This window comes from Siphateles boraxobius, unplaced genomic scaffold (assembly GCF_051911475.1).
Source record: "Siphateles boraxobius isolate OS27281-9 unplaced genomic scaffold, OSU_SipBor_1 26, whole genome shotgun sequence".
Taxonomy (NCBI): domain Eukaryota; kingdom Metazoa; phylum Chordata; class Actinopteri; order Cypriniformes; family Leuciscidae; genus Siphateles; species Siphateles boraxobius.
The window spans coordinates 7,633,403-7,659,287 of NW_027508876.1; the positions used below are offsets into that span (position 1 = coordinate 7,633,403).

General features: G+C 40.1%; 1 protein-coding gene and 2 pseudogenes across 2 annotated transcripts in view; 2 read left to right on the plus strand and 1 right to left on the minus strand.

Moving 5' to 3' along the window:
- Nucleotides 1-488: 488 nt before the first annotated feature.
- LOC143751663 (extracellular superoxide dismutase [Cu-Zn]-like) lies at nucleotides 489-1,262 on the minus strand (annotated as a pseudogene).
- A 3,487-nt stretch (nucleotides 1,263-4,749) lies between these two features.
- LOC143751670 (enoyl-CoA hydratase EchA19) overlaps nucleotides 4,750-25,885 on the plus strand; it is a 64,360-nt gene continuing 43,224 nt past the window's right edge. The window contains exons 1-4 of one of the 2 annotated variants that reach the window (XM_077244282.1): nucleotides 4,750-4,948; nucleotides 13,265-13,429; nucleotides 18,579-18,676; nucleotides 19,736-19,880. In XM_077244282.1, the coding sequence (XP_077100397.1) occupies nucleotides 4,819-4,948; nucleotides 13,265-13,429; nucleotides 18,579-18,676; nucleotides 19,736-19,880 (538 nt within the window). In that variant the 5' untranslated portion in view covers nucleotides 4,750-4,818. Of the gene's footprint in view, nucleotides 4,949-5,082; nucleotides 5,104-13,264; nucleotides 13,430-18,578; nucleotides 18,677-19,735; nucleotides 19,881-25,885 lie in introns of those variants that run through there. The other variant, XM_077244283.1, reaches the window with a different exon arrangement.
- Nucleotides 16,513-16,629, plus strand: LOC143752288 (5S ribosomal RNA; annotated as a pseudogene).

Below are 25,885 nucleotides of genomic sequence, written 5' to 3' on the forward strand. Positions count from 1 at the left end.
ACCCACTTTACCCAAAACTTTGGGTTCACTTTATCTAACACATTCAGCCAAAGTGGGTCAGCAATATTTAAGCAACAAACCAAGAACAGTCCCACATTGGTTTACATTTAGTAAGAAACCTTATAGTTTTGAAAATAAAATCTTGTGTCAGAGGGTTTTCTACCTTTAACCATTAGAGTTGCCCACCAGTGTCATATTGCATCAACCAAAGCCATTTAATCATTTAGAGAAATCGTGTCAATTTAAAGACCATTGTCATGCTCTAAAAGTGAAAACCCATTGAGCACAGTACTTAAACTGCCCACTTTACCAGATAGTCCACTTTACCTGCATTCACCCTACATATATTTTTAAGAGTGTAGCTATTTACTACTGGAAGCTATGGCCAAAAAGTCTCTGAAAAGACCAAAACAAAAACATGAATTGTTGAATGCCAGGACCTTTTAAAAGCATTGAAAGTGTTTATGGCAATAACTCTAGGGATATACTTTCAGGGTATTAAGTATCACTTTAATGTAGGACACAGACAAAGATTACACAAGGAAAATCATGATTATCCTATTTGAATCTGCTTTTCCACCATATCCAACTCAGTGCCATCCTCCACAGCTTTTCTTGGGGGGCAGTTCAGTCTTCTGCCACAGACTTGGACTAGTAATACCAATCACGCCTAGGGCAATTATCTGTCCAGAATTCCCATTCAGTTCACTCTCCTCATCTGACCCCATTTCCAGATCATCCTCCTTCTCATGAACCACCACCGAACGTCCCAGAATGGAATGAGCCCCGAAGAGCTTGGCCTCTGGGAGATTCAGGAACTGCCTTATAACTCCTTGCTCAGAAGCAAAGTTGCCCAGGTCTCCAGGATGATGAGGGTGGTCAACACCATTGGGATTGTAATGAGGACCAAGAGTGATGCTGCCTTGACTGAGGTCTCCATACCGATGGATGTCAATGGCACGCTTTTGATGATCGATGGCAGGCAAACCACGGAGGTTGATTTTCACTTCTAAAACTCCATTGGGGAAGAGCTGCTTGAAGAGGATTTGCCCATAGATTTTTGGCTGGTAAGGTGGTAAATTGGGGCTGGGAGTTATTTCACAAGTGGCATAAATTGTGTTGTCGAACTCTACGACTTCCGGCTGTGGAGCAACGGCAATCGAACAAACTGGATTTTTAGAGAACTCTCATCCTTGTATATGCAGCACCAGCAATATCAGAAGGATTTGTAGGATGATTTTCTCCATGTTGATCTTTAAAGCCTACAATGAAGAGTGGATTCAGTGAAATCATGCCGTTTAAGAACCTAGTATTTTTGATAGAATAAAGTTTAAAGCTTTGTTCCAGGGAGCTTTGAGAGCTGAAGTTGCATTAAGTAAAATAGCACAACCAGATTAGTTTGCAAGGGAAAATCATATAAAAGCAATGGTATATTTTTGAATTGTCATGTACCCTTGTGAAAAACTTTGCTTATTTTTATTGAACGTGTACTTGCACTTAAAATCTTGAAAGTATATTAAAACTGTAGGTCTACTTGCAGATAATTTAACACTGATGAATTTATAACAAACCACTAGGGTGTACATACCATACCTTACATTAGTGCATATGATGGCCACCAGGGGGCTTACACATTAACAAGCCAATGACACACAGGTGGATGTAATCACACTATAATGAATTCAGGCAAAGGTTTATGGAAATGGAAAAGGACTAGAGCCCTCTGCTGGCTTTCGTAGCTCTCTGGCTGGCAGGTGCGACTGCTTTTAAAAACGGACCTTTTAATTAAAACTTTTAGCTTGACATTATTGCAAATTACATTGTTTTAATAATCTTTTTGTTGTGCTTTAAAGTAGACTCATTTTTATGTGTTGACTAACATAACACATCATTATAATTTGAGCTGCCATATGTTATTCAATATTAAATATAAAGTTAATACATCTTTAAACTGCAATTTCATTACAAATGTTTCATTGCCTATTTTTAAATAGAAGTGATAAAGTATATTTTAGTTGACCATAAATGCCCAGTAAATTCAGTAACCATATTTCAAAGACACAAGGAATTATGAAGTTACATATAAAGATGTGGTCAAACAATTGACTTTTTCCAGCTATCTGCATTTAAACTATAATACATTTTCATTTAATTACATTCTTGCACTCATGTAGATTTTAAAGTTTTATTTCCATAAAAGCATGCTAAAGTTTACTTTTTCACAAGGGCAGGTAAAATAAAATACAAAATATTCATACTTCTGGTTGAACTAACTTTTTTTTTTTAGTTGTATTAAATCAAGTCAATATTTGCAAGAACAGATAGAGAGAAAAAAAAAACCACACACACCAAAAACAGCAAAGGTACATTACCGTATAGCTTAAAAGTTGTCCTTAATCCGTGAGCAGACTGAATATTGCAGCCACAAAAATACTCCAACACTTAATCCGTGTGCAATCTTGAACTGGGGTTGAGAGAATGTTCCTTTGCAATCAAACTGTTGGCTGCTTTTCTAGGAACGTGGAGCTACATGTTAACCATGCTAGTCAGTTTGGACCTAATTAGGTTCACCTGTGTTTCATTTAGCTCCCTTTGTTTGCTTGCCTGTGTATAACACTTCTGTGTGCTGCAGTGTATATTGTCTTCATTGTTTTGAGTTTATTAAAAGAAGGACTGCTATAGATTCCTCTCCTCTTCATTTGGTGACTCAACTGTGACGCATTCATTCTTAGTTAGTGTACAATTCCACTTGAAGTTCATGCTTGACACCACTTCTTATAGCAGATATTCATCTCACATAAGTGAATATCTGACAGTTGTTCTTTTTCAAGAAACCATTTCTACAGGCTCTGTCCCAAACCGGACAAGCCTATATTTCACATGTAATTGGACTGTTATTTAATTGTCTTTGAAGGCAGAAGTAAAAATGTCTGGAGGACTGGTTCTTCTATGGCATTGATGTTAAAATCCCTGTTTAGTAGCTAAACAAGTGAGAATGAGTAAATAAGCTTCAGCAACTTTCAAAAGATTGATTGATTTATTTACTTTTTTTTGGTCAACCATATTTTAGGGAAAGATTTGTCCCCAGAAATAAGCTGAACCTGAAAAAAATCCCAAAACCTATTTTCACAGACAGTCACAGAAAAATAAGGTGTGAAAGGGCAAATAAACTCTAAAAATATAAAATCCACCGTATGCTAATGATTGCGAAGTGTGGCAGTGTTCTATGCTTCTTAAACCAACTGCTCAAAGGTTTCTACTATAAATTTGACTGTTTATTTTAGACTTTGCTAATTTATGAGATCTTGAGTAATTTCTTTTTGAGAAAAAAATATTTAGAATCATAAGAGAAGAGCTGACTTTATTTTTTTTAATTCATTTATCAGCTTATTATCTGCCAAATTATTTCCATAGACATGCAATTATTTGCTATACACATATGCGCGCGCGCGCACACACACACACACACACACACACACACACACACACACACACACACACACACACACACACACACACACACACACACACACACACACACACACACACACACACACACACACACACAATTTACTCAGCTATCTAAATAGGGAGATTGCATAGCATAGAATTGTATTGTATATATATAAGATACACATATATGGAGATGTCATGCCAATCTAGTGGACCAATGGTTATATACACTGCAACATTTGGAAAACCAAGCGCAGAATGTGGAAAGAAGAGTGAAGAGAAAAAACAGCAGAAGTGTACAAAAACAAATATGAGCAGAAAATCTAAGAGAGCACAAAATACAAAGTACTAAAACCAAGGAAATCGTAATGTTGTGTGATTCAGATTATGTTGCATTAATGTTTAAATTTTGTGCAATATCATATTTATGTGTTAACATTTTTGATAAATGTTATTCTTTTTAAATGCGCTTTTAATTTTTTGATTCAGGCTTATTATTTTTTGATCTGTGAACACATCGTTTGCTATTCTTTTTTTCAGTTTGTGCAATATATTTTTCACATGTGTTTTAGTATTTTTAATTCACGCTTATTACATTTTTTCATCCGTGACCACAATACTTTTGACGGGAAATTAATCCCATAAGCATTCTTAAATTACATAATTGATACACAATCGGTTTTTTTGGTTTTGTTATATTATAATTAATTTTCAATGCCGTGTTAAAACTTTTTTTTCATGCGTTTCTGTTAAACCTGTCACAAAAAAAGTTCCATATTTTAATTAAATATCAAAATAAGTTATATTTTGCATAAAGAAAGCAGTAAACTGTAAAGCATGTATACACATAATGGTAGCCTAATATTTTTGTCCTGCTTTAATCTTATTTTTTAATTACCATTTCAGAAAAGTAGTATCATCTTCAGATTGGTGTTTCTATATGACTTTTCTTTTTTCTTTTGGTAGATTTCATTTAATTGGTTTATTTAAAAATATTTAGTTTAACCAAGCAGATGTGAGTTTGTAATATAGGCTACCTTATAACAGGCTAATTTTCTTTGTAAACAGAGAAATATTGTTTCTCTCATTTGTAGATATTTACGCTACCATATTTTGGATAAGAAGTGCAATTCTATTTAGATTCAGTGGAATATCTGTCATTTTATGTTTTGGAAACCTTCGGTGTAATTTCTTGGTAATTTTGGCAGTAAAATAGAGGATGTGTGTGTTACTAGAGTATGTGATTTATAAATGACTTTTACTTTGGTAATCCGCAATACTTCTTACGTCAACATAAGATAGTGAAGTTTGACACAAAAAACTTTGCAAAACACAGATTAAAAGTGCTTTTAGCATTTTTCCGAAATGATGGCTTCAACTTTAGGGAGAAGTTCAGTTCATAATGGCTTTTGGAGGGTAATCCACCACACGTGTTTCAACTCAGTGAAAAGACAAAGACTTTATAGCACCGTTTTAAAAGAAGAGAAAAACAGAGGTAAGGTAGCTAAAGTTATAACCGAGTTTGCGTTTCTTAACAGTAGATGTCAGTATAAACGTACTAACGTTATACTTTACACTTGAAGTTGTTTTACAAAACTCACATTCTGTCATCATTGCCAGTCTGGAAGAGATTTTGAGATGCCAACCTTGGTGTGTGTAGAAAACTACTATTTTAACGGCCATTTAAGAAGTAACGTTAGGCCTTGTTGTTGTTATGTTATTCCGATTTCGTAAATTATTTGTTAAAACGAATATCACCTGTTACAAAATTGCCTGTGACTGCTCTAGTCTAGCCTAACGTTACTCTATTTTTGGGGAAGACCACACATATAGCTCACTTCAAAGTGTTGAAGATTAGCAGACCTCTAATTTTGTAACCTCTAATTGCTCTGGATTTTAATGGCTGCCTGTTCCTCATCGCATTTGCCTTCCTTAGTCTTAGGCCTACTCCTGTCCACACAATTTCATTCATCACCTCAATTCATTGACTTCCATAATTTTATTTTAATTAACCTACTAAATGAAAACCTTGTGAAATACCTTTACACGTTGTTGTCACAACCCTTTCTTTAAAGCTTATTTAGACTTTATTCCTTGACTTTTCGGTGAGCTCCTAGTTATGGAAGTAAAAAAATGACAAACGTTTTTGAAACAAAAAAGCTTGTTGAATTGCACTAGGCCTACTTGAAAAAATATGGTTTGCTTTAACCCTGCTTGTATTTTATTGCATTGCATTTTCAAGGCTTGCATTTTTATGGGCTGAAATTCAATATGTATTGTATATTTAAACTGAATTTCAATCAAAACATTCCACACACGTTTTCATTATTAAACAGATTTTTTTCCGATTTTTCAAACCTTTCAGATTTCACTTCCAAAATGTTCACTCTCTTTAAAAATACAACCTACTATAGCCTAATATTCGACAAGCAATTTTCGGTCCATTTTATTTTGCTTTACAAATTCGCTTCCACAAATTCAGTGGTTCAAAATTTAACGTTTACCATCCGGGAACGGCAATAATATCAGTGGATTGCCGATTGATAATCTCCATAGCTGTTAGTCGACCTCACCATTAGGGGGTGCAAGTGTGGCTGTTGATGAAGAAAACTATAGGCCTAGAACATTGGGTGATGGAGTCATTCATTCATAAAAACGGATTTAAAGAAATGGAGCAAGCAGTACGTATTTGTGATTATTATCAGGGCCAGTATATAAAGCTGAAAAAGACACAAGCTGTGTTTACATTAAAGTCTTCACTGTTACTTTTGTACATGTACATTTTGCACAGCTTTCTCTATCGTGACTGAGATTATGTCATTCCCCGATGCTGATGTAAGTTACAGATCAAACGTTAAATTTGAGGTAATAGACATATTTCTCTCGGTTGTTTAGTTTTCTTAACTTTATATTGGAAGCTGCTGCAGAACTGGGGATTCCCTCAAATGGGTAAACGTACCTATTAAGCTCACCAAAATCTACATTGAGACATTTTTAGGGCACAAGATATTGTTTTTAGTACAAGAAGTTATTTTAAAATAAAATATTAATCTCTCTCACTATAATATTTCATTTTATTTTAAATGACAAATGTATTTCAAGTAAGATACATCATTATAAAAAGTCTGGCTGTGCTTATAATGGGTACATTTTGTACCCTTTAAGCACACCCCTGTTCCCAATAAGCTCACAACATGTTTTATGTTTATTTTAAGCAACCTTTTTAAAGAATAATTGAAAAATGTTTTATTTGAAGGCACAGAGTCAATCACAAAAGCAACAGAACTCTAAAATCAAGCACAGATTCTAAAAGATTAGATCTGGTACTCCACTTGTGTCTAAAGCGCTACTTACGCAACTGGTGATGTCAGAAGAAGCGAAGTGTCTTATGGCCTGGCATAAATATCAGCAGTGACTTACTTACTTGCATAAGTTGCGCTTTAGACTTAAGTTGAATCCGTATGCTAGTTTGACCGTAAACTAGTTACTTTACTTCATAAAGTTTGAATTATAAAATATTTTGGTTACACAAACTCATGGCTTTGCTTCGGAAGGCCTTTATTAACCCCCCGCAGCAGTGTGGAGCACTTTTATGATGGATAGATGCACTTTTATGATGGATGGATGCACTTTTTTGAGCTTTAAACTAGGGCTGGTCCGAATACCATTTTTTGAGCTTCGAAGCTTCGGCAGGAATGAACATCGAATATTCTAAGCTTCGGAATCTCTATAATGTTTCAGACATCCCAATTTTCCCGCATATTAATAGCGGCTCCCTGATGCCCGCAAGTTAGTTAAAATCTCCCGGAATCTAGAGCTTGCGAGCTCCAAACCGCGTAGCGCGCCTACGACAGAGAGGGAGAGAGCGGGAGACCTTGCGTGTGTGTGCAAATGTGCGTGTGTGCCTCTTGAAGCGCATGTAAAATGCGCATGATCATCATCAGCGCATGATTATTTCGAGAACCGTTCATCCAAAATGACTTCACAAGGGAGTGAAGTGTATTTGGTACAATATAGATGGACAGGCCAGACGCGACACGTTCATAATTAATAAACTTTTAATATGCTACAGAACAGCGCGAGCGGGAAGCGGCGAGCAGAGCTTATTTGTTCCGAGAACGGACACTGCACTAGTGATATAAAACACACACACACACACACAGGTCTGTTAATTTTAGCAATATTTTTAATAAGGTAGTCTAATATTTTTCTCTAACAAATTACTAGGGTAGATTTAAATAAATAAGCGGCGCGCCTCATGCAAGCTTTTATGCTCCGAGAATGGACACTGCGCTAGTGATATAAAACACACTAATACATACATTAATACATTTGAATACTACATACAGATTTGAATACATTTTGTTTCTATTATTCTATTTTCCACATGGTCAAAGGAAAGCAGCTTAACTCAAAATATAAGCTCAGATACTTCTGTCCATGCAAACTCTGCTGTTCTGCGCTCTAGCCAGAGAATACTCCCGTTGCAAGAACAGTTTTAGTAGTCTGAGAAGCAAATATCTATTTATTAAGTAGCTATAATGAATTTGTTAAGTATTATATTTCACCAGATTTGATTGTGTAAAACATATTCAAGTGCGAATGAGAACCGTTTCGAGGGGGATGCCAGGTGTGCAAAAAAACAACAACGAATATTCGAATGTCATATTTTCAAATCGAATACCAACCCACCGAACGAATATTCGGGTCCAGCCCTACTTCAAACTGATGGTTTCAATTCACTGCCACTTTAAAGCTCGGAAGTGTCAGGGTGTTTATTAATATAATTCCGATTGTATTCTTCAGAAAGAAGAAAGTCATAGACACATATGGCTTGAGGGTGAGTAAATCATGGGGTAATTTTCATTTTAAAGGGAACTACTACTTTTAACACCTATGATTGGCCAATGCGTTCACACGCTCAATATAGCTATGTTTGTGATTGGCTACAATGATCAACGCTTCAAAAACATGTCTTCACCGAGCGCTTTTCTTATCAGTGTTTGAAAGCAGGCGTCTATCAGAGGATCCCTAATATATCCACTGATAAACTGATCCGCTGATAGACGCCTGTTTTCAAACGCTCCCGTGTGTATGTGTAAGAGCTCTGAAGTCGGTATTTCAGAATAAACTATAATTCGGTCTAGATTTTGTCATCTCAAGGCTGTGAAAAAAAACAAGTTATTAATGATCTTATAAAGATTAACTTAAAATGACAACCATCAGTTAATATTTAAAGTCTGTTTATGAGGTATTTACATAGACCTTCAATGTGGATGAGCTTAAAGGGAGCACACACTGAGCTTAAAGGAGAACTCCGGTCAATTTTAACATTGAGCTAATTTTTTTGTAAATTTGGAGTGCTGTCAGTACAGAGAACAACATTTACATTTACATTACATTTATTCATTTAGCTGACGCTTTTATCCAAAGCGACTTACAATTGCTATATTTTCAGAGGTCGCACGCCTCTGGAGCAAGTAGGGGTTAATGTCTTGCTCAGGGACACATTGGTGTCTCACAGTGGATTCGAACCCGGGTCTCTCACAACAAAGGCATGTGTCTTATCCACTGCGCCATCACCACCCCACGACACAAATCGGTGTTGCCTACACAGTGTTATCCTCTTTTTAAAATTTGAACCCTGTTGACTTAAAATGGGGCAAGTTTTAAACCTGCTTTTAGCCTCTTAACATCCTTGATGTGTCATTACAAGTGCACAGCCATGTGAGTGATTTTATTCAGAGTGAACACGGTGAATCTGACTGCAGTAGATGTGAAGGATATGAATAAAACTGATGTTAATTCAGCCAGCTCACATACCTGTATTTACTTCCTGTTTTTGGTCAAAGTCCACAGTAGTCGATTGTCGAGTGCGCGATCATTGGTAATATATTATTATATGTTATTACATTATATTATATCATATATGATATTCTCAGAACACCACACAGCACCGTCATCGGCTGACAGTCTGAGTCTCCACTGTTGCTTAGTACCAATGATCGCCCGCGCGCACACGACAATCGACTACTGTGGACTTCGACCGAAAACAGGAAGTAAATACAGGTATGTGAGCTGTCTGAATTAACATCACTTTTATTCATATCTTTCACATCTACTGCAGTCAGATTCACCTGGTTTACTCTGAATAAAATCACTCACATGGCTGTACATTTGTAATGACACATCAAGGATGTTAAGAGGCTAAAAGCAGATTTAAAACTTGCCCCATTTAAGTCAACAGGGTGCAAATTTTAAAAAGAGGATAATACGGTGTAGGCAACAGGCTCTGGCGCAGGATCAGCGGTCTCTGGAAGCTCAGTGCTGGACGGAACCTGCGGCGAAGGAAGCTCTGGGCTGGACGGGACCAGCGGCGAAGGAAGCTCTGGGCTGGACGGGACCAGCGGCGAAGGAAGCTCTGGGCTGGACGGGACCAGCGGCGAAGGAAGCTCTGGGCTGGACGGGACCAGCGGCGAAGGAAGCTCTGGGCTGGATTTATGGGCTGTCGCTGATGTGTTTGCTGCCCACACACACAAAACAGCAATGGACACCACAATGAGCGCTGTGTCCTCCAGAGCAGACTCGAGTGCGGCGTGCTCATTCTCTGGCGGGCTAGTGATTGGCTCCGGTTCTGGCGAACAGGCGACGGGCTCAGGCTCTTGCTCGAAGACTGGCTCTGGGACAGCAGACACGGGCTCCGGCGCTGGCGGGCAGGCGACGGGCTGAGGCGCTGTGCGGGCTTGGAACTGGTTGGAGTGGGAAATCTTCTATGACGTAGTTGGATCCACACGCCCACAGCGTGTGATCCACCAACTCCAGAAAGGTCATATTTAGGTCCTTTACCAGAATAATCTGGGCTAGCGTGTCCATCAGATCACCCCAGAAACTCCGTTTCAGTTCCTCTTCATCCGGAGTCATATCATAGTAAAGTTCTAGGTACAGCCCCGCATACTCTTCTAGAGAGCGCTCCTCTTGGAAAAGGATAGGTGTTTCAATGGGGCTCACCTTCTTGTTCTTCCTCCTTCGGCTCATCTTTTTTTTTTATATATATATATATACAGATTCAGGATATCCTGTCAGGATACAGGCACGGAGACAAAGGTACGTGAATTCAAACGTGAGTTTATTTACAGTGAATCCAGTGCAGAGGTGAGTAAGCAAAGTTCAGGTGAAGATTCAGAGACGATCGCTACGTGCAGGGCAGGTTCCAGGTGAGCAGATCCTCCTTAGGTTAGTTGAATTCAAGCAATCACAGTTCATTAATACTTGTCTTTTTCTCTTTCAGATGCAACCACGGACAAGTAGACCTCAGCGGGAATACCAGACACTCTGATGAACATCGGATCACGGGAAACATGGAATCAGGCAGGACTTCTGGGAACAGCAAGACAAGGACACAGAGGTTAGTATTTTACAGGTGAGTATACTTTACTTGTGGTTTCAGGATGATTCAAAGACTTCGGGAGGCAATGGGTTATGGTCGATTCCTGTAGGAGGCTTGACCCCGACTGAGGCTGTGGTGAGTGTTTTTATGAGCTGGCTGATGAGGCTGTTGATTGTAAACAGGGGCAGGTGATAATTCAGTGGAGAGTGATTGCAGGGGCGCCAAAGAGGATTCTGGGGAATGTAGTGCAAAGGATAGATGGTGAACCGCGACATCGTTGAATATTATTGGTTGTATTTTTAAACAGAATGAACATTTCGGAAGTGAAATCTGAAAGGTGAATATGCATTATTGAATTTTTAATAATGAAAACGTGTGTGAAATGTTTTGAATTGAAATATTCACAGCTTAAATATACAACTATATTGAATTTCAGCCCATAAAAATGCAAGACCTAAAAATACAATGCATTTTCTTTTCAAGTAGTGCAATTCAACAAGCTTTTTTGTTTCAAAAACGTTCGGACAGGAACATCTTCTGTGAGTTGGACTTCAGCAACAATGGGTGAATAGCTTTAGCCTATATCGTAGTTTAACAGATATCCAGTTTTACACATAATGCCAGTGATGTTATTGAGTTTGCTGTGCATGTGCTTAGAAACTAAAGATTATGTAGATTAGCTGTGCAGATTAAACATTACGACCTTGCTTAGTTTGATATAATGCTGCTTAATAACATATACTATATGTAGGTCTATTTAATATTTAGCAAGTACAATTCTTAAAACACAGTTCACATAGGATATTGATTTATAGAATATTGATATAGTAAAATAATATAACCACTACTTAAAATGTTTAGTATTTCTGAATGTACTTTGACTTTGTTCTGTTTGTTGTTCTGTATTGAAATTCAATAAAAAGTGCAATGTCATGTCTGTATGGAAGTAAAATAATGTCAAATGTTTTTGAAATAAAAAGCCTGTTGAATTGCACTACTTGAAAAAAAATAGGCATTGCATTAACCATGATTGCATTTTAATGCATTGTATTTTTAGGGCTTGCATTTTTATGGGCTGAAATTCAACATGGTTGAATATTTAAGCTGTGAATATTTCAATTAAAAACATTTCAAACACATTTTCATTATTAAAAATCCAATAATCCATATTCACCATTCATATTTCATTTCCAAAATATTCAAACTGTTTAAAAATACAACCAATAATATTCAACAGGCAATTTTCGGTCCATTTTATTTCGCTTTGCAAATTCGCTTCCACAAATTCAGTGGTTCAAATTCGACAGTAAATTCAACATTGACGTCCAGGAACTGCAGGAAAAGCAGTAGATTGCCGAGCATAATCTCCGTCTGCTGTTAGTCGACCTCACCATCAGATGGTGCAAAAGCGCTTGTTGTTGACGAAGACATTCATTTATAAAATGGAAATGATTATCTGTGACAGTATATGCGGAAAAGATGAAGTTTCGCTTTTGCACCCCCTGCTGGTGAGGTCGAATAACAGCAGATGGAGATTATGCTCGGCAATCTACTGCTTTTCCTGCAGTTCCTGGACGTCAATGTTGAATTTACTGTCGAATTTGAACCACTGAATTTGTGGAAGCGAATTTGCAATCCGGAATAAAATGGACCGAAAATTGCCTCTTGAATATTATAGGTTGTATTTTTAAACAGTTAGAATATTTTGGAAGTGAAATATGACTGGTGAATATGGATTATTGAATTTTTAATAATGGAATTGTGTTTTAAATGTTTTTAATTGAAATATTCACAGCTTAAATATTCAACCATGTTGAATTTCAGCCCATAAAAATGCAAGCCCTAAAAATACAATGCATTAAAATGCAAGCATTGTTAATGCAATGCCTATTTTTTTTCAAGTAGTGCAATTCAACAAGCTTTTTATTTCTAAAACATTTGACATTATTTTACTTCCATATGTCTGGCACACATTCAGTTTAGATAGGGCGTGCTATTTATTTGTTTGTTTATTTTACTATGTCTGTGGTTAGACATATAAATAATTCAAGTCATTATCTCTGAGAGAATAGTTGTGGATATTAGGAAAAGAAAATTCTTTTGTAGGTTAAGCAGTTTTGTGGCACCTATATGTTGGCCTTAAAACGCATTTGTACACATCAAATATGTGAATGTCATTGCATTACATACATAAAAAGAAAGTTAACACATGTCCCACTTTTCTAGCAAGACATTTCACAAAAGAACATTTCTTAGGTTTTAAAATGATAAAATCGTATTTAAAATAAATGAAACTTGTTTTTGATATTTTGCATGAGGCCATGCATGTCACACATTTTTTTTATGACATCTTTTATTGTTTTAAAAACTCTATCTATGTTCTCCATGTTCATTTGTTTCCTCCCGTGATTATGGCTGGTACAGGTGGGACGCTGGTTTCTGAAAGGAGGGGTGCGGTGATGGTCATTGGGATTAACCGTCCCGAAGCACGTAATGCAGTAAATCAAGAGACTGCTCAGAGACTGACCGAGGAGCTGACAGCCTTTGACCAGGACAACAGCCTTAATGTAGCAGTGCTTTATGGAGTGGGTAAGTTCAGTTACACACTACTGTGACACACTGTGGAAAAAGTGGGCTGACTTTAGTTCAGTTTGATGGTCTGTGGAGAGAATGAAAGAATGTGGTCTGATTGAGCAGTAAAGCAAATAATAGTTTATAAATGCACTTTACCCTCACTTTTTTCCAACTTTTGCTGTGAAATTTGTATAGACTTTATGTAGCCCCTCCTCTTTTCAGAGCGGCACTGTTTGTTTTCTGTCTTCCGGTTTTGTATTTCCACAGCATGAAGGTAAGATCCTAGGGATTTATGAATGAACCACTCCTTTTTAAAGTCTTACCGGTCTACTGACATTTGTTGTGACATCCGCTTCAAACATTACAATGTTCATGATAAATATATCCACTTTACCAGCTAATTACTCTTCAACAGCGATGCCATAGGGTGCGTCTCATTTAGATCCCTAGCTCGTGAATCAGTATATCGGGTTCACTAATTTGGGCACTGGTAAGGACAGTAAGGACCCTGGATCACTCACTACACATTGGGACACTGATGACTCTATTTTCAGCGACATGACAACGTCTTCATTGTACAACATCACAACTGTTTTTTTTTTTAATGAACAACAGCAGAGATGATATTTTTCTGACATTACTTGTAATGTTATTTAAGTTACATTATGATAAATACTTTGCTTGTTACATATACGTGCAACATTTCAGCTGTAAATAACTTGTAAATATTAGCTACATTATGTTCATTACCTGTCTAACGATGAATGTTTATGCTGAAATATAATCAAATAATGTTTTTATTTTATTTTTAAAAACATCTATCGCGTGTAGTAGGTTGGCTCACATAATTTAAGTTTTGCGCTTCAGAATATAGTGAGCAAGGTTGCCTGGTTTTCACGGTGCATTGTGGGAATTTTTTGGGAGCGAACATTTCAGTGCACTGGAAGAGTTCTGCGATTGAGACCGCTTTTAAAATGGTCGATTCCCTGATCCGTGCCCTGACTACTTAACTAGGGAGCTGATTGAGACGCACCCATAGAAATATACACAGATACCGCTGTAGCGTCTGGACCAATCACACTCACAAATTATTCATTTTATCTAATGAATAGTCCGGCAAACTCACTCTCCCAACAAAGACCAGTGTAACTTCCCCCGAAACTAACATCCCAATGAAGCTAACACCACTGGCAGAACTCGGGGTCCTGTTACATAGATAAGGCTTTTTACGACCTCTAAAAGGGAATTCCTGAGAGATGTGACACTCACTTAATTCTCCTGAGAAGTAACCAAGCAAGTTCATCATATTTTCTTCAATCTAACTCAGAAGAAAATTATTGCAACTTCAACATTTGACACTCACGGAATCATCAACAACTTAAATTTTCAACAACTTCAAGAATTGTGTCCATCGCAAACGCAAATTGCAAGTATACTTTTAATGAAGTGCTTTGAAAATTATAAACTGATGGTTCTTTTCACAGTTAAATGGATATTTTCCCTAGTTCCTTTTTCTGCCTCCGGTTTCATTCTGTCACTTTTACCATCTACCTATGAATCCATGAATTAATGTGTAATTGTTTGTATGTTAGTTATGTTTTCGTTAATAAAACTTGTGCACAATATGTGTTTGGTTCTGACTCCCTGCTTGCATACAGAGTTTAATTTACGATCTTGGCCCTGTTACATGCTCTAAGCGCTGGGGATGGGACGGTATGAAAATTTCATATCACGATTATAGTGACCGAAATTGTCATGACTATCAATATTATCATGGTTTTGTTAAAACAAGATGAAAGTGTTAAAAAAGAACTGATGCTCACACTGAAAAAATTTCAACAAGTTTTATATTTGAGAATCAACAAACAACAAATAAAACAAGCAGCTCTATGCACTTTTTAAAGTAAGATTCTATTCTGTGGCATTACCTTCCTTATAATGACCGTCGTCAATAGCAACATAACACAGAACACATCCATGTATCACAACGGACGCGCGCTCTCATTTGATTCAAATACAACTTGTCATCTTGCGTCTCCGTTTTTGATTGTATTGAAAATGAAATCTGAGTTTATTTATTGTTTACAGAATTTGATAATATTGTTGTGATCATCTTCTGGATGAGTTTTGTAAGCTGTACAAAATGGATTTAACAGGTAAGAATAGAGACATTAATCTCTATTCAATATGTCCCCGTAATTATGTGGTAAAAAAAAAATCGATGTTATAGGTGTACAATGAATATACATTATTATCTCTTAAATGTCACTCTTAATAGTCTTGTTTGAACTTGTTCGTTCATCTTTGGCTCAAAGCCACTTGCTGAAAACTTTTCTTCAAGTTTATTTCAAGTGAGTGAGATAACATATTTCAACTCAAAACAACATTTTGTGCCCAATTATTTCCTAGACGTAGTTTTAGTATTGAGGTCAAAGTTAACTTGCTCAAAGTTCACTACAACAGTGGATGATGGTCACACAGGACGACTCGGCAGATTTGAAGTGTTTACCCTATCGCAGCGACTTTTTTTGTTCATGTTCTGCAGACAGAGTGACCATCCTTGATTAAGGCCCCATCCACACTACTACGTTTTAGTTTAGAAACGCAGACCTTTTGCTACGTTTGCACCTCCCGTCCACACTAAAACGGCAAAAACGAAGATCTAAAACGGAGAAGTTTAGAAACGCTGCCGACCCCGTTTTGCGTTTTGAATCTTGTCAGTACATTTTATCGTGGTTTATAGTGAAACCGGTAATCGTCCCATCCCTACTAAGCGCTGTACATGCTAGGAAAGACTTATTTTTCTGTAGAAATGAAAGATACCCTTTTCTTAGAATAAATGAATAATCAAAAGAGTTCGTTGGACGAACTGCTTAATTGATTGTAATGTTATTATTGATTATTAATATTTAATAGAGCTGATTTGCAACACCGCAAAAACTTAAGTTTAAAGACTAAATTCTAAGGATGGCCCATAAGATCTAATCTAGATATTAAATGTTTACTTGTTAATGTGTTCAAGCATGCTAACATTGCCTTAAGATTTGCACCCTTCTAAAAGCCAAGTCTTTTACTGAGTGTGCAGCACATGGCTACTATTCAGCAGCCATATCACCCTGTAGCCCAAGACTGGTTGCCCACTGAAGCTAAGCAGGGCTGAGCCTGGTCAGTACCTGGATGGGAGACCTCCTGAGAAAACCAGGTTGCTGCTGGAAGAGGTGTTAGTGAGGCCAGCAGGGGACGCTCACCCTGTGGTCTGTGTGGGTCCTAACGCATCAGTATAGTGACGGGGACACTATACTGTCAAAGAGCACCGTCCTTTGGATGAGACCTTACAACTGAGGTCCTGACTCTCTGTGGTCAATATAAATCTCAGGATGTCCTTAGAAAAATAGTAGGGGTGTAACCCCGGCATCCTGGCCAAACTTGCCCCTTGGCCTCTGTCCATAATGGCCTCCTTATCATCCATAAATACTGATTGGCTTCATCACTCATCACTGGTGTCTCCTCTACACCAATAAGCTGGTGTGTGGTGGGCATTCTGGCACAATATGGCTGCCGTCACATCATCCAGGTGGATGCTGCGCATTGGCTGTGGTTGAGAACATTCCCCCTTCCATGTAAAGCACTTTGAGTACCCAGAAAAGCGCTATATAAATGTAACCAATTATTATTATTATTATTACAAGAGTCAAAGTCTGTGATGACAATATTACCACATTGAAAACAATTATCTCAGGCCATCAAATTGGACACCCTCAATAGAAATAATTTGTTCAACCTGGATCGACCATCCCTACTTCAATTTCCTCAGTCACCTTTATCACGAGTTAAACAAGAGGTTTGGATTTCCCTCACACTCTAAACCTGGATCCCAGCCAGAGGACCATCTGCAAGTGAACTGACTTGGGCAGATTACATTACATAGACAACACATGTAAGGAATGTGTGATGACAGTAATTGCTTGAGTTTTGAAGAAGTGTCAGAGCTAATGTTGGCCACACAAAAATTCCCTTATTTGTGTTAACATCTTCTGTATCTCAAGACATTTAAATAAACATTAAAGTGCAATTGAGCACATTACACAAGCTGTCCATTAGGTCCATTAGGAAGCCATTAGGAAAATTGTGTCTGTGTCTATGGCATGTTCACATTTAAGTTAAATCATGAATAATTGCTGTACACTTAAGGACTGTTTTAACTGGTAACACTGAAGTTTGAAATGACTTGTAATTAGCATCTGTTTACCTTGTAGTGTACTTAAAATCTTTAAAGTATATTTTTAAATAACTACTTATCTTGCAGATAAGATAATATAATATTAATAAAATAAAAGGGTTAGTATACTTAAAGGGAGTACACTTTGCAGTGTAGGCTAATTACACAAATAAGAACTGAGTTAACAACATGTACTTACTATTAAGTTAAGGTATAGTGATAGTACTTGTAATTATGAATAATTTATCATAGTAAATACATGTAACAATAACACATTAAAATAAAGTGTTACTTAAAGTGAATATTTTTTTATATGTACTAAATGCAACTTAATCATTACAAATGTGTACGTACATTTGTACACAATACATCACATTTAAATGCAAGCTTCAATAGAAATTACATTAAAGTATACTTTAGTTTACCTTATCAGAACATTCAGCAGTACACTTTAATCATATTTGAAAACAACAGAAGTAATTATGATATTAATATTCTTAGGTCATACTTTAGAGGGTCAGCTAATTGCAATACTCATATAAATTTAACCTATAATACATTTCCATTTAATTGAAATGTTATTAAAATTGCAGTGATGTGTCTGAAAACAGAACATTCAGTTTGTACTTAAAAAAGGTTTGTATTATCGAAATAATATACTTTAAATGATTAAGTATGCTAAAGTGTACTTCTTTTTCTCAAGGGTTGCTTTGTCTTTACCAAAGTGTATGTCATTGCATTTATCATTCTTTCTAATGTGTAAGTTTCTTCAGTTTCTTTTCATATGTAATTTAGAACCTGAATACATATCAAAATATTAATATAAAAATAGAGCATATAGGCCTGAACACATGAAAGTTATACTCATGCTATTAAGTTATGTTGGGCTGTCTGACTTTCATGGTTTAATCTGCTTTGTTGTATAATTGAGTTTGTTTGATTCAGGAGGGAATTTCTGTGCTGGATTTGATCTGAAGGAGTTGGCCCAGACCTCTGGTTTCCTCAAACTGGAGCAAGATGTCCGCCGAGGTCCTGGTCCCATGGTACGGAGTGGTCCTTCTCAGATGCAGTATTGCATAATAATACTAGAGGAGTCATATAATCCATTCCTTTTAATTCAGCTTGTAATATTATAACTAATGAATGTTTCTCGCAGCAAATTTTTTTTTTACATGACTATTTTCCACCCTCTCTGAGCCTTAAGGTCTGTTCACACATATTTTTGTATTTGCTATGGTGTTTAACAAGCAACCAAAAATAAAAGAGTACAGAGATAAGGGAGTTGGTTTCTTTCATTTAGCAAAGTGTGAGCACCTCTAAATTGTAGTTTTACATAATAGCGGCGGCTCTGGGTGCAAATCTCTTTGTTTGGCCAGCTTTTTTGGCAATGCAGTAGAAAAGCGATTACAATAACTCTATTAAGTAAAAAATTGCGTTGACAGGAGTGTTTGTGTCATATGAACGGATGCATTAACAACCATTATTCAAATAAATTCAGATGTGTACTGCACTGATTATTTGTCTGGGTGTAAATAAGTTGGTTTATGAATAATATTTGAAAATTTTGCAACAACATGTCAACTAACTCTCATTAGAGTACTAGTAGTTTGTTGTAGACTTTGGGTTAAGTGTTAGGGTTCGGGTTAGAATAAGTTGATGTAGTTGTCAAGTTACTTATAGTCACTAGAATGTCTGTTGGGGGACAATCAAAAGAAAGTGTTAGCAAATATTAAGCAGACAGTCCACTTATACTATCATGATTGGTAGTTGACATGTAGTTGCAAAGTTGCTTATAGTTAGTAGAATGACTGAAAACAAGCTTTTCCTGACCATCTTCTTAACTTGTAAAATGATTAACGTGTCACATGAGCGATAGAGACCATAGACAACTACCAAGAGTAGTGAAGACTGTGAAACTCACGCAATCTACTGAACCATGTGATTCTGTTGGAAACACCTACTAGTAAAAGTGAGTTAGCAGCTTCTGATGATTAAAAACTGTCACTGTAAATGTCCTTCATAGTGGAGGGTTGAATCTATAAACCTATTGGTTTGCAGGATATTTAGAACAGAAATAAACCGATGTGTGTTGTTTGCTGTAGGGTCCATCTCGTATGAGGCTCTCAAAACCCTTGATCGCAGCAGTCAGTGGGTATGCTGTGGCTGGAGGTCTGGAGCTGGCCCTGCTGGCTGACCTGAGGGTGGTGGAGGAGAGCTCCATCATGGGCGTTTTCTCCCGCAGATTTGGTAGGTATTGTTCTCTATTTCAAATTTAGGTGATATTTTACTTAAAGGTCCCATATTGTACACCTTTCTGGAGTTATATTTTAGGTGTTGATGTCCTTAAGAATATATATTTGCGGTATAAGTACCAAAAACCATCTCAATATATTTTTACAGCTCCTTTCTCAGGAGCTCTGCCATAGTCCAGTCATTTTATGCAAAAAGGTAGGACAAATTGCAACAGAAGCAAATTAAACTGATTTTGTATCCTCAATATGTCCTGAGTAAGGAAAAAAAGCCCAGAAGAATCCCATTAGGGTAAAGTTTAGAAAAAGACCCAAATATAGCCTACTTATACGCCTATTCATTATTTTTCTCATGTGAATAGGGTAAACATTTTAACCTTTAGATATCACCATGAAAAATACTGAGTTGATTACTTACAGTACATCAAGACAAACAAAAAATGTATTAAAAGTTTTTTGTAATTGTTTGTTAGCATTGGCAAATGGTGCATAATCAAATTACGCATGTGCTAAATACCACAACAGATCTAAACATTGGGTATAGCCAGGTGAAAATGTCTTGTTGACATATAACAGTAAAAGAATAAATGTTAAGGTCTAAATGGAACCCATTTAGGCTACCCATGATTAATACATAGAGGCAGGAAGAAGCACTTTAAACCAGCCTTTATTAATTATTATTGCAGAGATGGGGTTTGGGGCTGGGTCCGTGGGACTGTTTCTAGGGGATGAGTCTGAGAGAAGAACAGGAGACAAGGGTAAGGAGAATACAGAAGACAAAAGATTGGCAAAATAAAAAGTGTCTGGATCAAACAATCAAATTACGTACACAATGCACACTAGATAATCTCATCTTCATTCTTTGTCACAGGCCATCTGCATTTGAGTTTTTGCAGCTCACTCCCCTGCAGTGTCCACAGTCCGGGTTGCATTCTATATTGTTTTTTTTACAACTGCATCTCAGGGTGCTGCAGTCAGACTGTGGCAGCTGCACCTTATGACCTTCATGAGCTTCTCAGGAGCAGGAGGTAGGGTTGTCTTAATTGGCACAAATCCCTCACCACACTTGCGCCATCCCCACTCCATAGGACAAAGTCCATCTGTAAGAATAAAGTGTATTTTATAACCCCGTGCTGGAGATATTTATATTGTCACAGCAGCAATGAAGTACACAAGATACAAAATGACACAATAAACATAGAACTATAGCAGAAATCAGAGTTTCAGTAAATTGAAATGTATCAGATGTTGATTCCTTCCATTCTTGTACTCTTAAGTACACTCGCAGGTTGTGGTACTTTGCTGCTCCTGATGTTGTTGGTAAGACCTGTGGCTGAATGTAAGTAGAACTGGATGCCGCCTCCTCACAGAACCGATGATGAGTCCAGGGTGTCTATAGATCTTCAGTTGTAGAGAATCACCATAGCTTTCTCTCCTGCTTCTGCTACATCCTCTGTAGAAGCTGAATGTTCATAGAACACCTTGGCTTGCTCTCGAAACATGTTCCTTTCTTTGAATTTCTTGAGCGATGCTCCCTTTCTGATCCCATGAAGGCGAGTTGTAGTGTCACATCCCAGAACTGCATGTAAGAACAAGATATGCTTACATATGTCTGGGCCGAGCCGTTCTTTTGTAGCCTTGATGTTCCTTATGTGATGCTTCTTTGTGTTTTTCCTCGACTCACTACAGAGGAACAGATCATGGAATTGCTGTTTGTTCTGCCTGTTTGCCATGAACTCTTCCTTCTTCATTGTGAGCATCATGTCGGCTGCAAATGTCACTGTAGCGCTAATCCTCCCTTTTGACCCTGTCTGGTGTGTCATATCCTTCGTGTTGTTACTTTGATAGCCATCAAACACCCCTACAGCCTTGCCATACGTCTTCCCTACATACTCTGTGTATTGGTGGCATATGTCTTTGTAAGTAGATCCCTGGGACCATGGGATGCGTTGAAGAAGTGCTCCACTATCCAAGACGTACTGGCTGCCGTCAACCACATTATCGACCACATTTTCACAGGCAGTCGCTCCGACGGATCACGTGGAACCCTTCATCGAAACGTTGTTGGACTCCTGGGTGTGTGGTCTGGAGGTTTTGCATCTGATGAAGATACACCCTAGCAGATTTGGTGTACAGATTGTATCCTGATGCTGCCAGATAGGGTAGCATGTCCTGGATCGTCTGCAGATGTAATTGCCAGTTTCCGATGCGCTCTGCACTTATTTACTTTTGTAGGATGTCTTGCATATCCATGTACTGCTCCCAGAGAGCTGAGGTTCTTGAGGTCTTCTTGGTGGACTCGATGTGCTTCTGAAGATGGCCGCATTTATCTCCAAAGCTTCATCCACATCTGCATCTCTGCTCACCTCTGTCACCTGAGGATTGGTTTCCATCGCTGTAACTGCTTCGGCTGACTCTGACTGTCCTTCCTTACTCTTGTCTGTTGCTCCAGATTGCTGTGGTAGATTTACATTGAAAACATCTGCCAGAATCAGTGCATTGAAGGACGCATCGACAATTGCTCGTGCCAGACATCATGTGGATTACTGCATTTGGGGCATCACCAGGTATGTTTTATTAATGTAGGTTGAATAATCCATGAAGGAAAAACAAAAGGACATCTTTCTTACCTGAGTGACAGCTTTGTGACAGTTGATTGACAGTTGAGTGGACCTTGAATTAATGACTGAATCTCTGCCTTTTATGGTGACATTTGTTTGCCTCTATAGTGTTTTACTGTAAGATGTCAACAAGATTCTACTAGACATTTTCACCTGGCTATATCCAATGTTTAGATATGTTGTGTCATTTATGCAAATCGATTTTGGCCCGTCTACTTAATATTCATGAGCCTTTCTTCTGATTGGCCTGTTGTTTTCTGAGTGTGGCACGGCCAGGCTAACCACAGGTAACTAGGGTCATGTATACTGGAGCCTGCTGTGGCTTGGTGATGTTCACAAGTAACGTAAATAAAACACCTGTAATGATGGTCATTGCTGAGGGAAATGTTATCCGGCCTTATATGTTCGAGCCGGACTCAGACCCCGAATCGGCGACGACAGGACAAACGACTCCTCAAACGCGGATGTTTCAGAATGGTAGGCTAATATATGTTGTTTTTTTATTGTTGTTGTTTTTTTTACTTTCGGCGTTCTTGTCAGAGTATTATAATTGCCATTAGATCAATGCTGCACGCAGGTTTAATGTTAACGCTAATTTAAACTGTCTGTAAACAAACTCAGACTTTTGAAATAACGTTACCCATGCAAGTAAATTACACTAAACATTAGTTCCCTTTCGTTGTCACTCCGAGTTACGTCGGATGACGACGAATGGGGTTTCGCTTAGAACACCTATCGACTTCGAGTATTACAAAACGAGCCAATGGCAAGGAAATGCCATGGGTCTGCGGAATTTGCATGGCGTAACTCCGCCCCACCTCGTGGGTATAAAAGGAGGACGCCGGCAACAGGCAGATATGTTTTCGCTTCGGAGCCAAGAGCATTTCTTCACTCCACAGTCATCTCTGACTTCGCTCTACGAGACGAGCTTCTCTCTCCGGTGTTGGTGTGACGGCGATCTGCAGCGAGCTCACAGTGCCTGCTGATCTGTGCAGTAATCTGCCAGTGTGTGTGTGTCTCCCTGTGCGCTTCAACATCGCGGAGTTTTTTCTCTCCTCTCATAAAAGAGCTCGCACGCGGCACGTCTTTTTAAAGACGGCTCGCCCGTGCATTTCTGGTTGCAGCGGACTGGTATCGGACTCTGATGGGCACGAGCGCTGTCAAGTGTGTTTGATCATGCTTGAACAGCGCTCGTGGGTGACTCATGTTCTCGCAAGGGAACGTGATCATCGCGTCATAAATAGGTCGAGACTCGGTGAACTCGCAAGAGTGAGAGTCCCCTCATCCACCCCCCGATCTTCGGCGGGTGGCCAGGGTGACCTGAGGGTTACGGTCTGGAACAAGGCGCCGACTATGTGTCCGTGACCCCAGCCCCCCTCTTCAATGACGGTGCCCGCTAGTGAACTGCTGATTCCCGCGAGTCTACCCTCTGGTGGCCCGCGTGTTTCAGTTGAAGCTACAGAGGAAGATGCCATGTCTGTTGCAGCATCACTAGGTGGGCTTGAGTCTTCTGGAAGTGAGGGCTCGTCACAGCTGCCACCTTCCGGTGTGCATACGGCTGTGCCTGAGTCTGATCCGGAGATGACGGCCATGCTTTCCTGGGACGATTGGTTTTGGGTAAGGCCGCCGACCCTCGTCCGTGGCAAACCCCAATACCTCTCTTCCCGGACGTGCATGATGAGATCTCGAAGTCCTAGAAGACCCCCTTGTCTTCTCAGGACCGCTCGCTGATCTCATCCGCCTTTCCTCCCCTCGATGGGGCCGCTGCCCTTGGGTACACTGGGGTTCCCCCGGCTGAACGCTCTGTTGCGATGCTATGTGTCCTCAGAGTGCTTCTTCTCGGCGCAATCCTAAGCACCCGCCCGTGGCCTGTAGTTTTTCGTCTACGCTTGTGGCGAGATCCTATAGCGCCACGGGACTGGCAGCCGCCTCACTGCATGCCATGGTCATTCTGCTGGTCCACCTGACCCAGTTGCTCATGGACCTGCACGAGGGCGGGACTGACCCAGGGCTCTTCACTGAGCTGCGTGCCGCCACTGACCTTGCTCTCTGAGCGACGAAAGTGGCCGTACGCTCCCTGGGTCAGGTGATGCTCACCAGTCTGTGGCTGAACCTGTCTGATGTGCTGGATGTCGCGCGGAGCCGTCTGTCCGACATTCCCATATCCCAGGTCGGCCTCTTCGGCGGTGCGGTTGAGGGCTTGCCCAACAGCTCTCAGCCGCCCATGAGCAGAGTGAGGTTGATTCTGTCCCGACGGCCCCGCCGTCCGCTCAGATCCCTCGTCTGCCCACCGCCGAAGGCGCCCTCCCGCGGCTCCCACCCCGCCCGTTCACGGGCCGGCTCTGGGGGCCGCGGGCGGACGCCACAGCCCTCTCCAGCCCCGCCCCCCGCTACACGCCGGGTTAAGCGGCGCTCGTGAGACGGGCACCTCGGCGATGGAGCAGACTGAGGTTGATTCTGTCCCGACGGCCCCGCCGTCCGCTCAGATCCCTCGGTCTGCCCACTGCCGAGGGCGCCCCCCCCGCGGCTCCCACCCCGCCCGTTCACCCGGGTCGGCTCTGGAGGCCGCGGCCGGACGCCACAGTCCTCTCCAGCCCCGCACCCCGCTACACGCCGGGTTAAGCGGCGCTCTTGAGTTGGGCTCCTCAGAGATGGGACTCAGTTCTTTCCAGGAGTTGGTAGCAGGACCACTCCTTTCCCCGGGGAGGGCCGGGGAAGAATCCTTATTCTCCAAAGAGCTGATTCTCCCGTCTCTGAGCACAGAGTTCTCGGACGTCACAGAGCGCCGCCCACAAGCCGTGCTCTCCTCGTCCCCCTCTGTCCCAGAGTTGGTAGACATGGCGTGCCGTCCACGGACCGCTTCGCCCCTGTCCCCCTCTGTCGCCAGACCCCTGGCAGAGCAGGCCCCCGCGGGACGACCAGCCTGGTCCTCCCCTGGCCCCTCTGCCAGGGCGCGGTTGCTAACTGTGCCCCCACTTCGGGCCGCTATGCCGTCCACGTCTGGGCCAGTTACTCCGCTTCGCTGCCCCTCCGGGGGGACGCCTGTGGTCGCATGATCCCGCTGGTTCAGTTCCTGGGAGCCTGGTTAGAGCTTCCCCGTCTGGCCCGCTGGGTCGCGCGGACCATCAGGCTCGGCTATGCGATTCAGTTCGCACGGTCTCCTCCCCACTTGGGGAGTCCGCTCCACTTTTGTCGGTGGCTATGCCCCCATCAGGAGAGCAGAGATTGCCACCCTGCTGGCGAAGGGCGCAATCGAGACTGTCCCTCCAGCCGAGATGAGGTCCAGCCGGCTTCTCAGCCCCTACTTCATTGTCCCCAATAAAACCGGTGGGTTACGGCCAATCCTGGACTTGCGCGTGCTGAACCGCTCCCTTCACAGGAT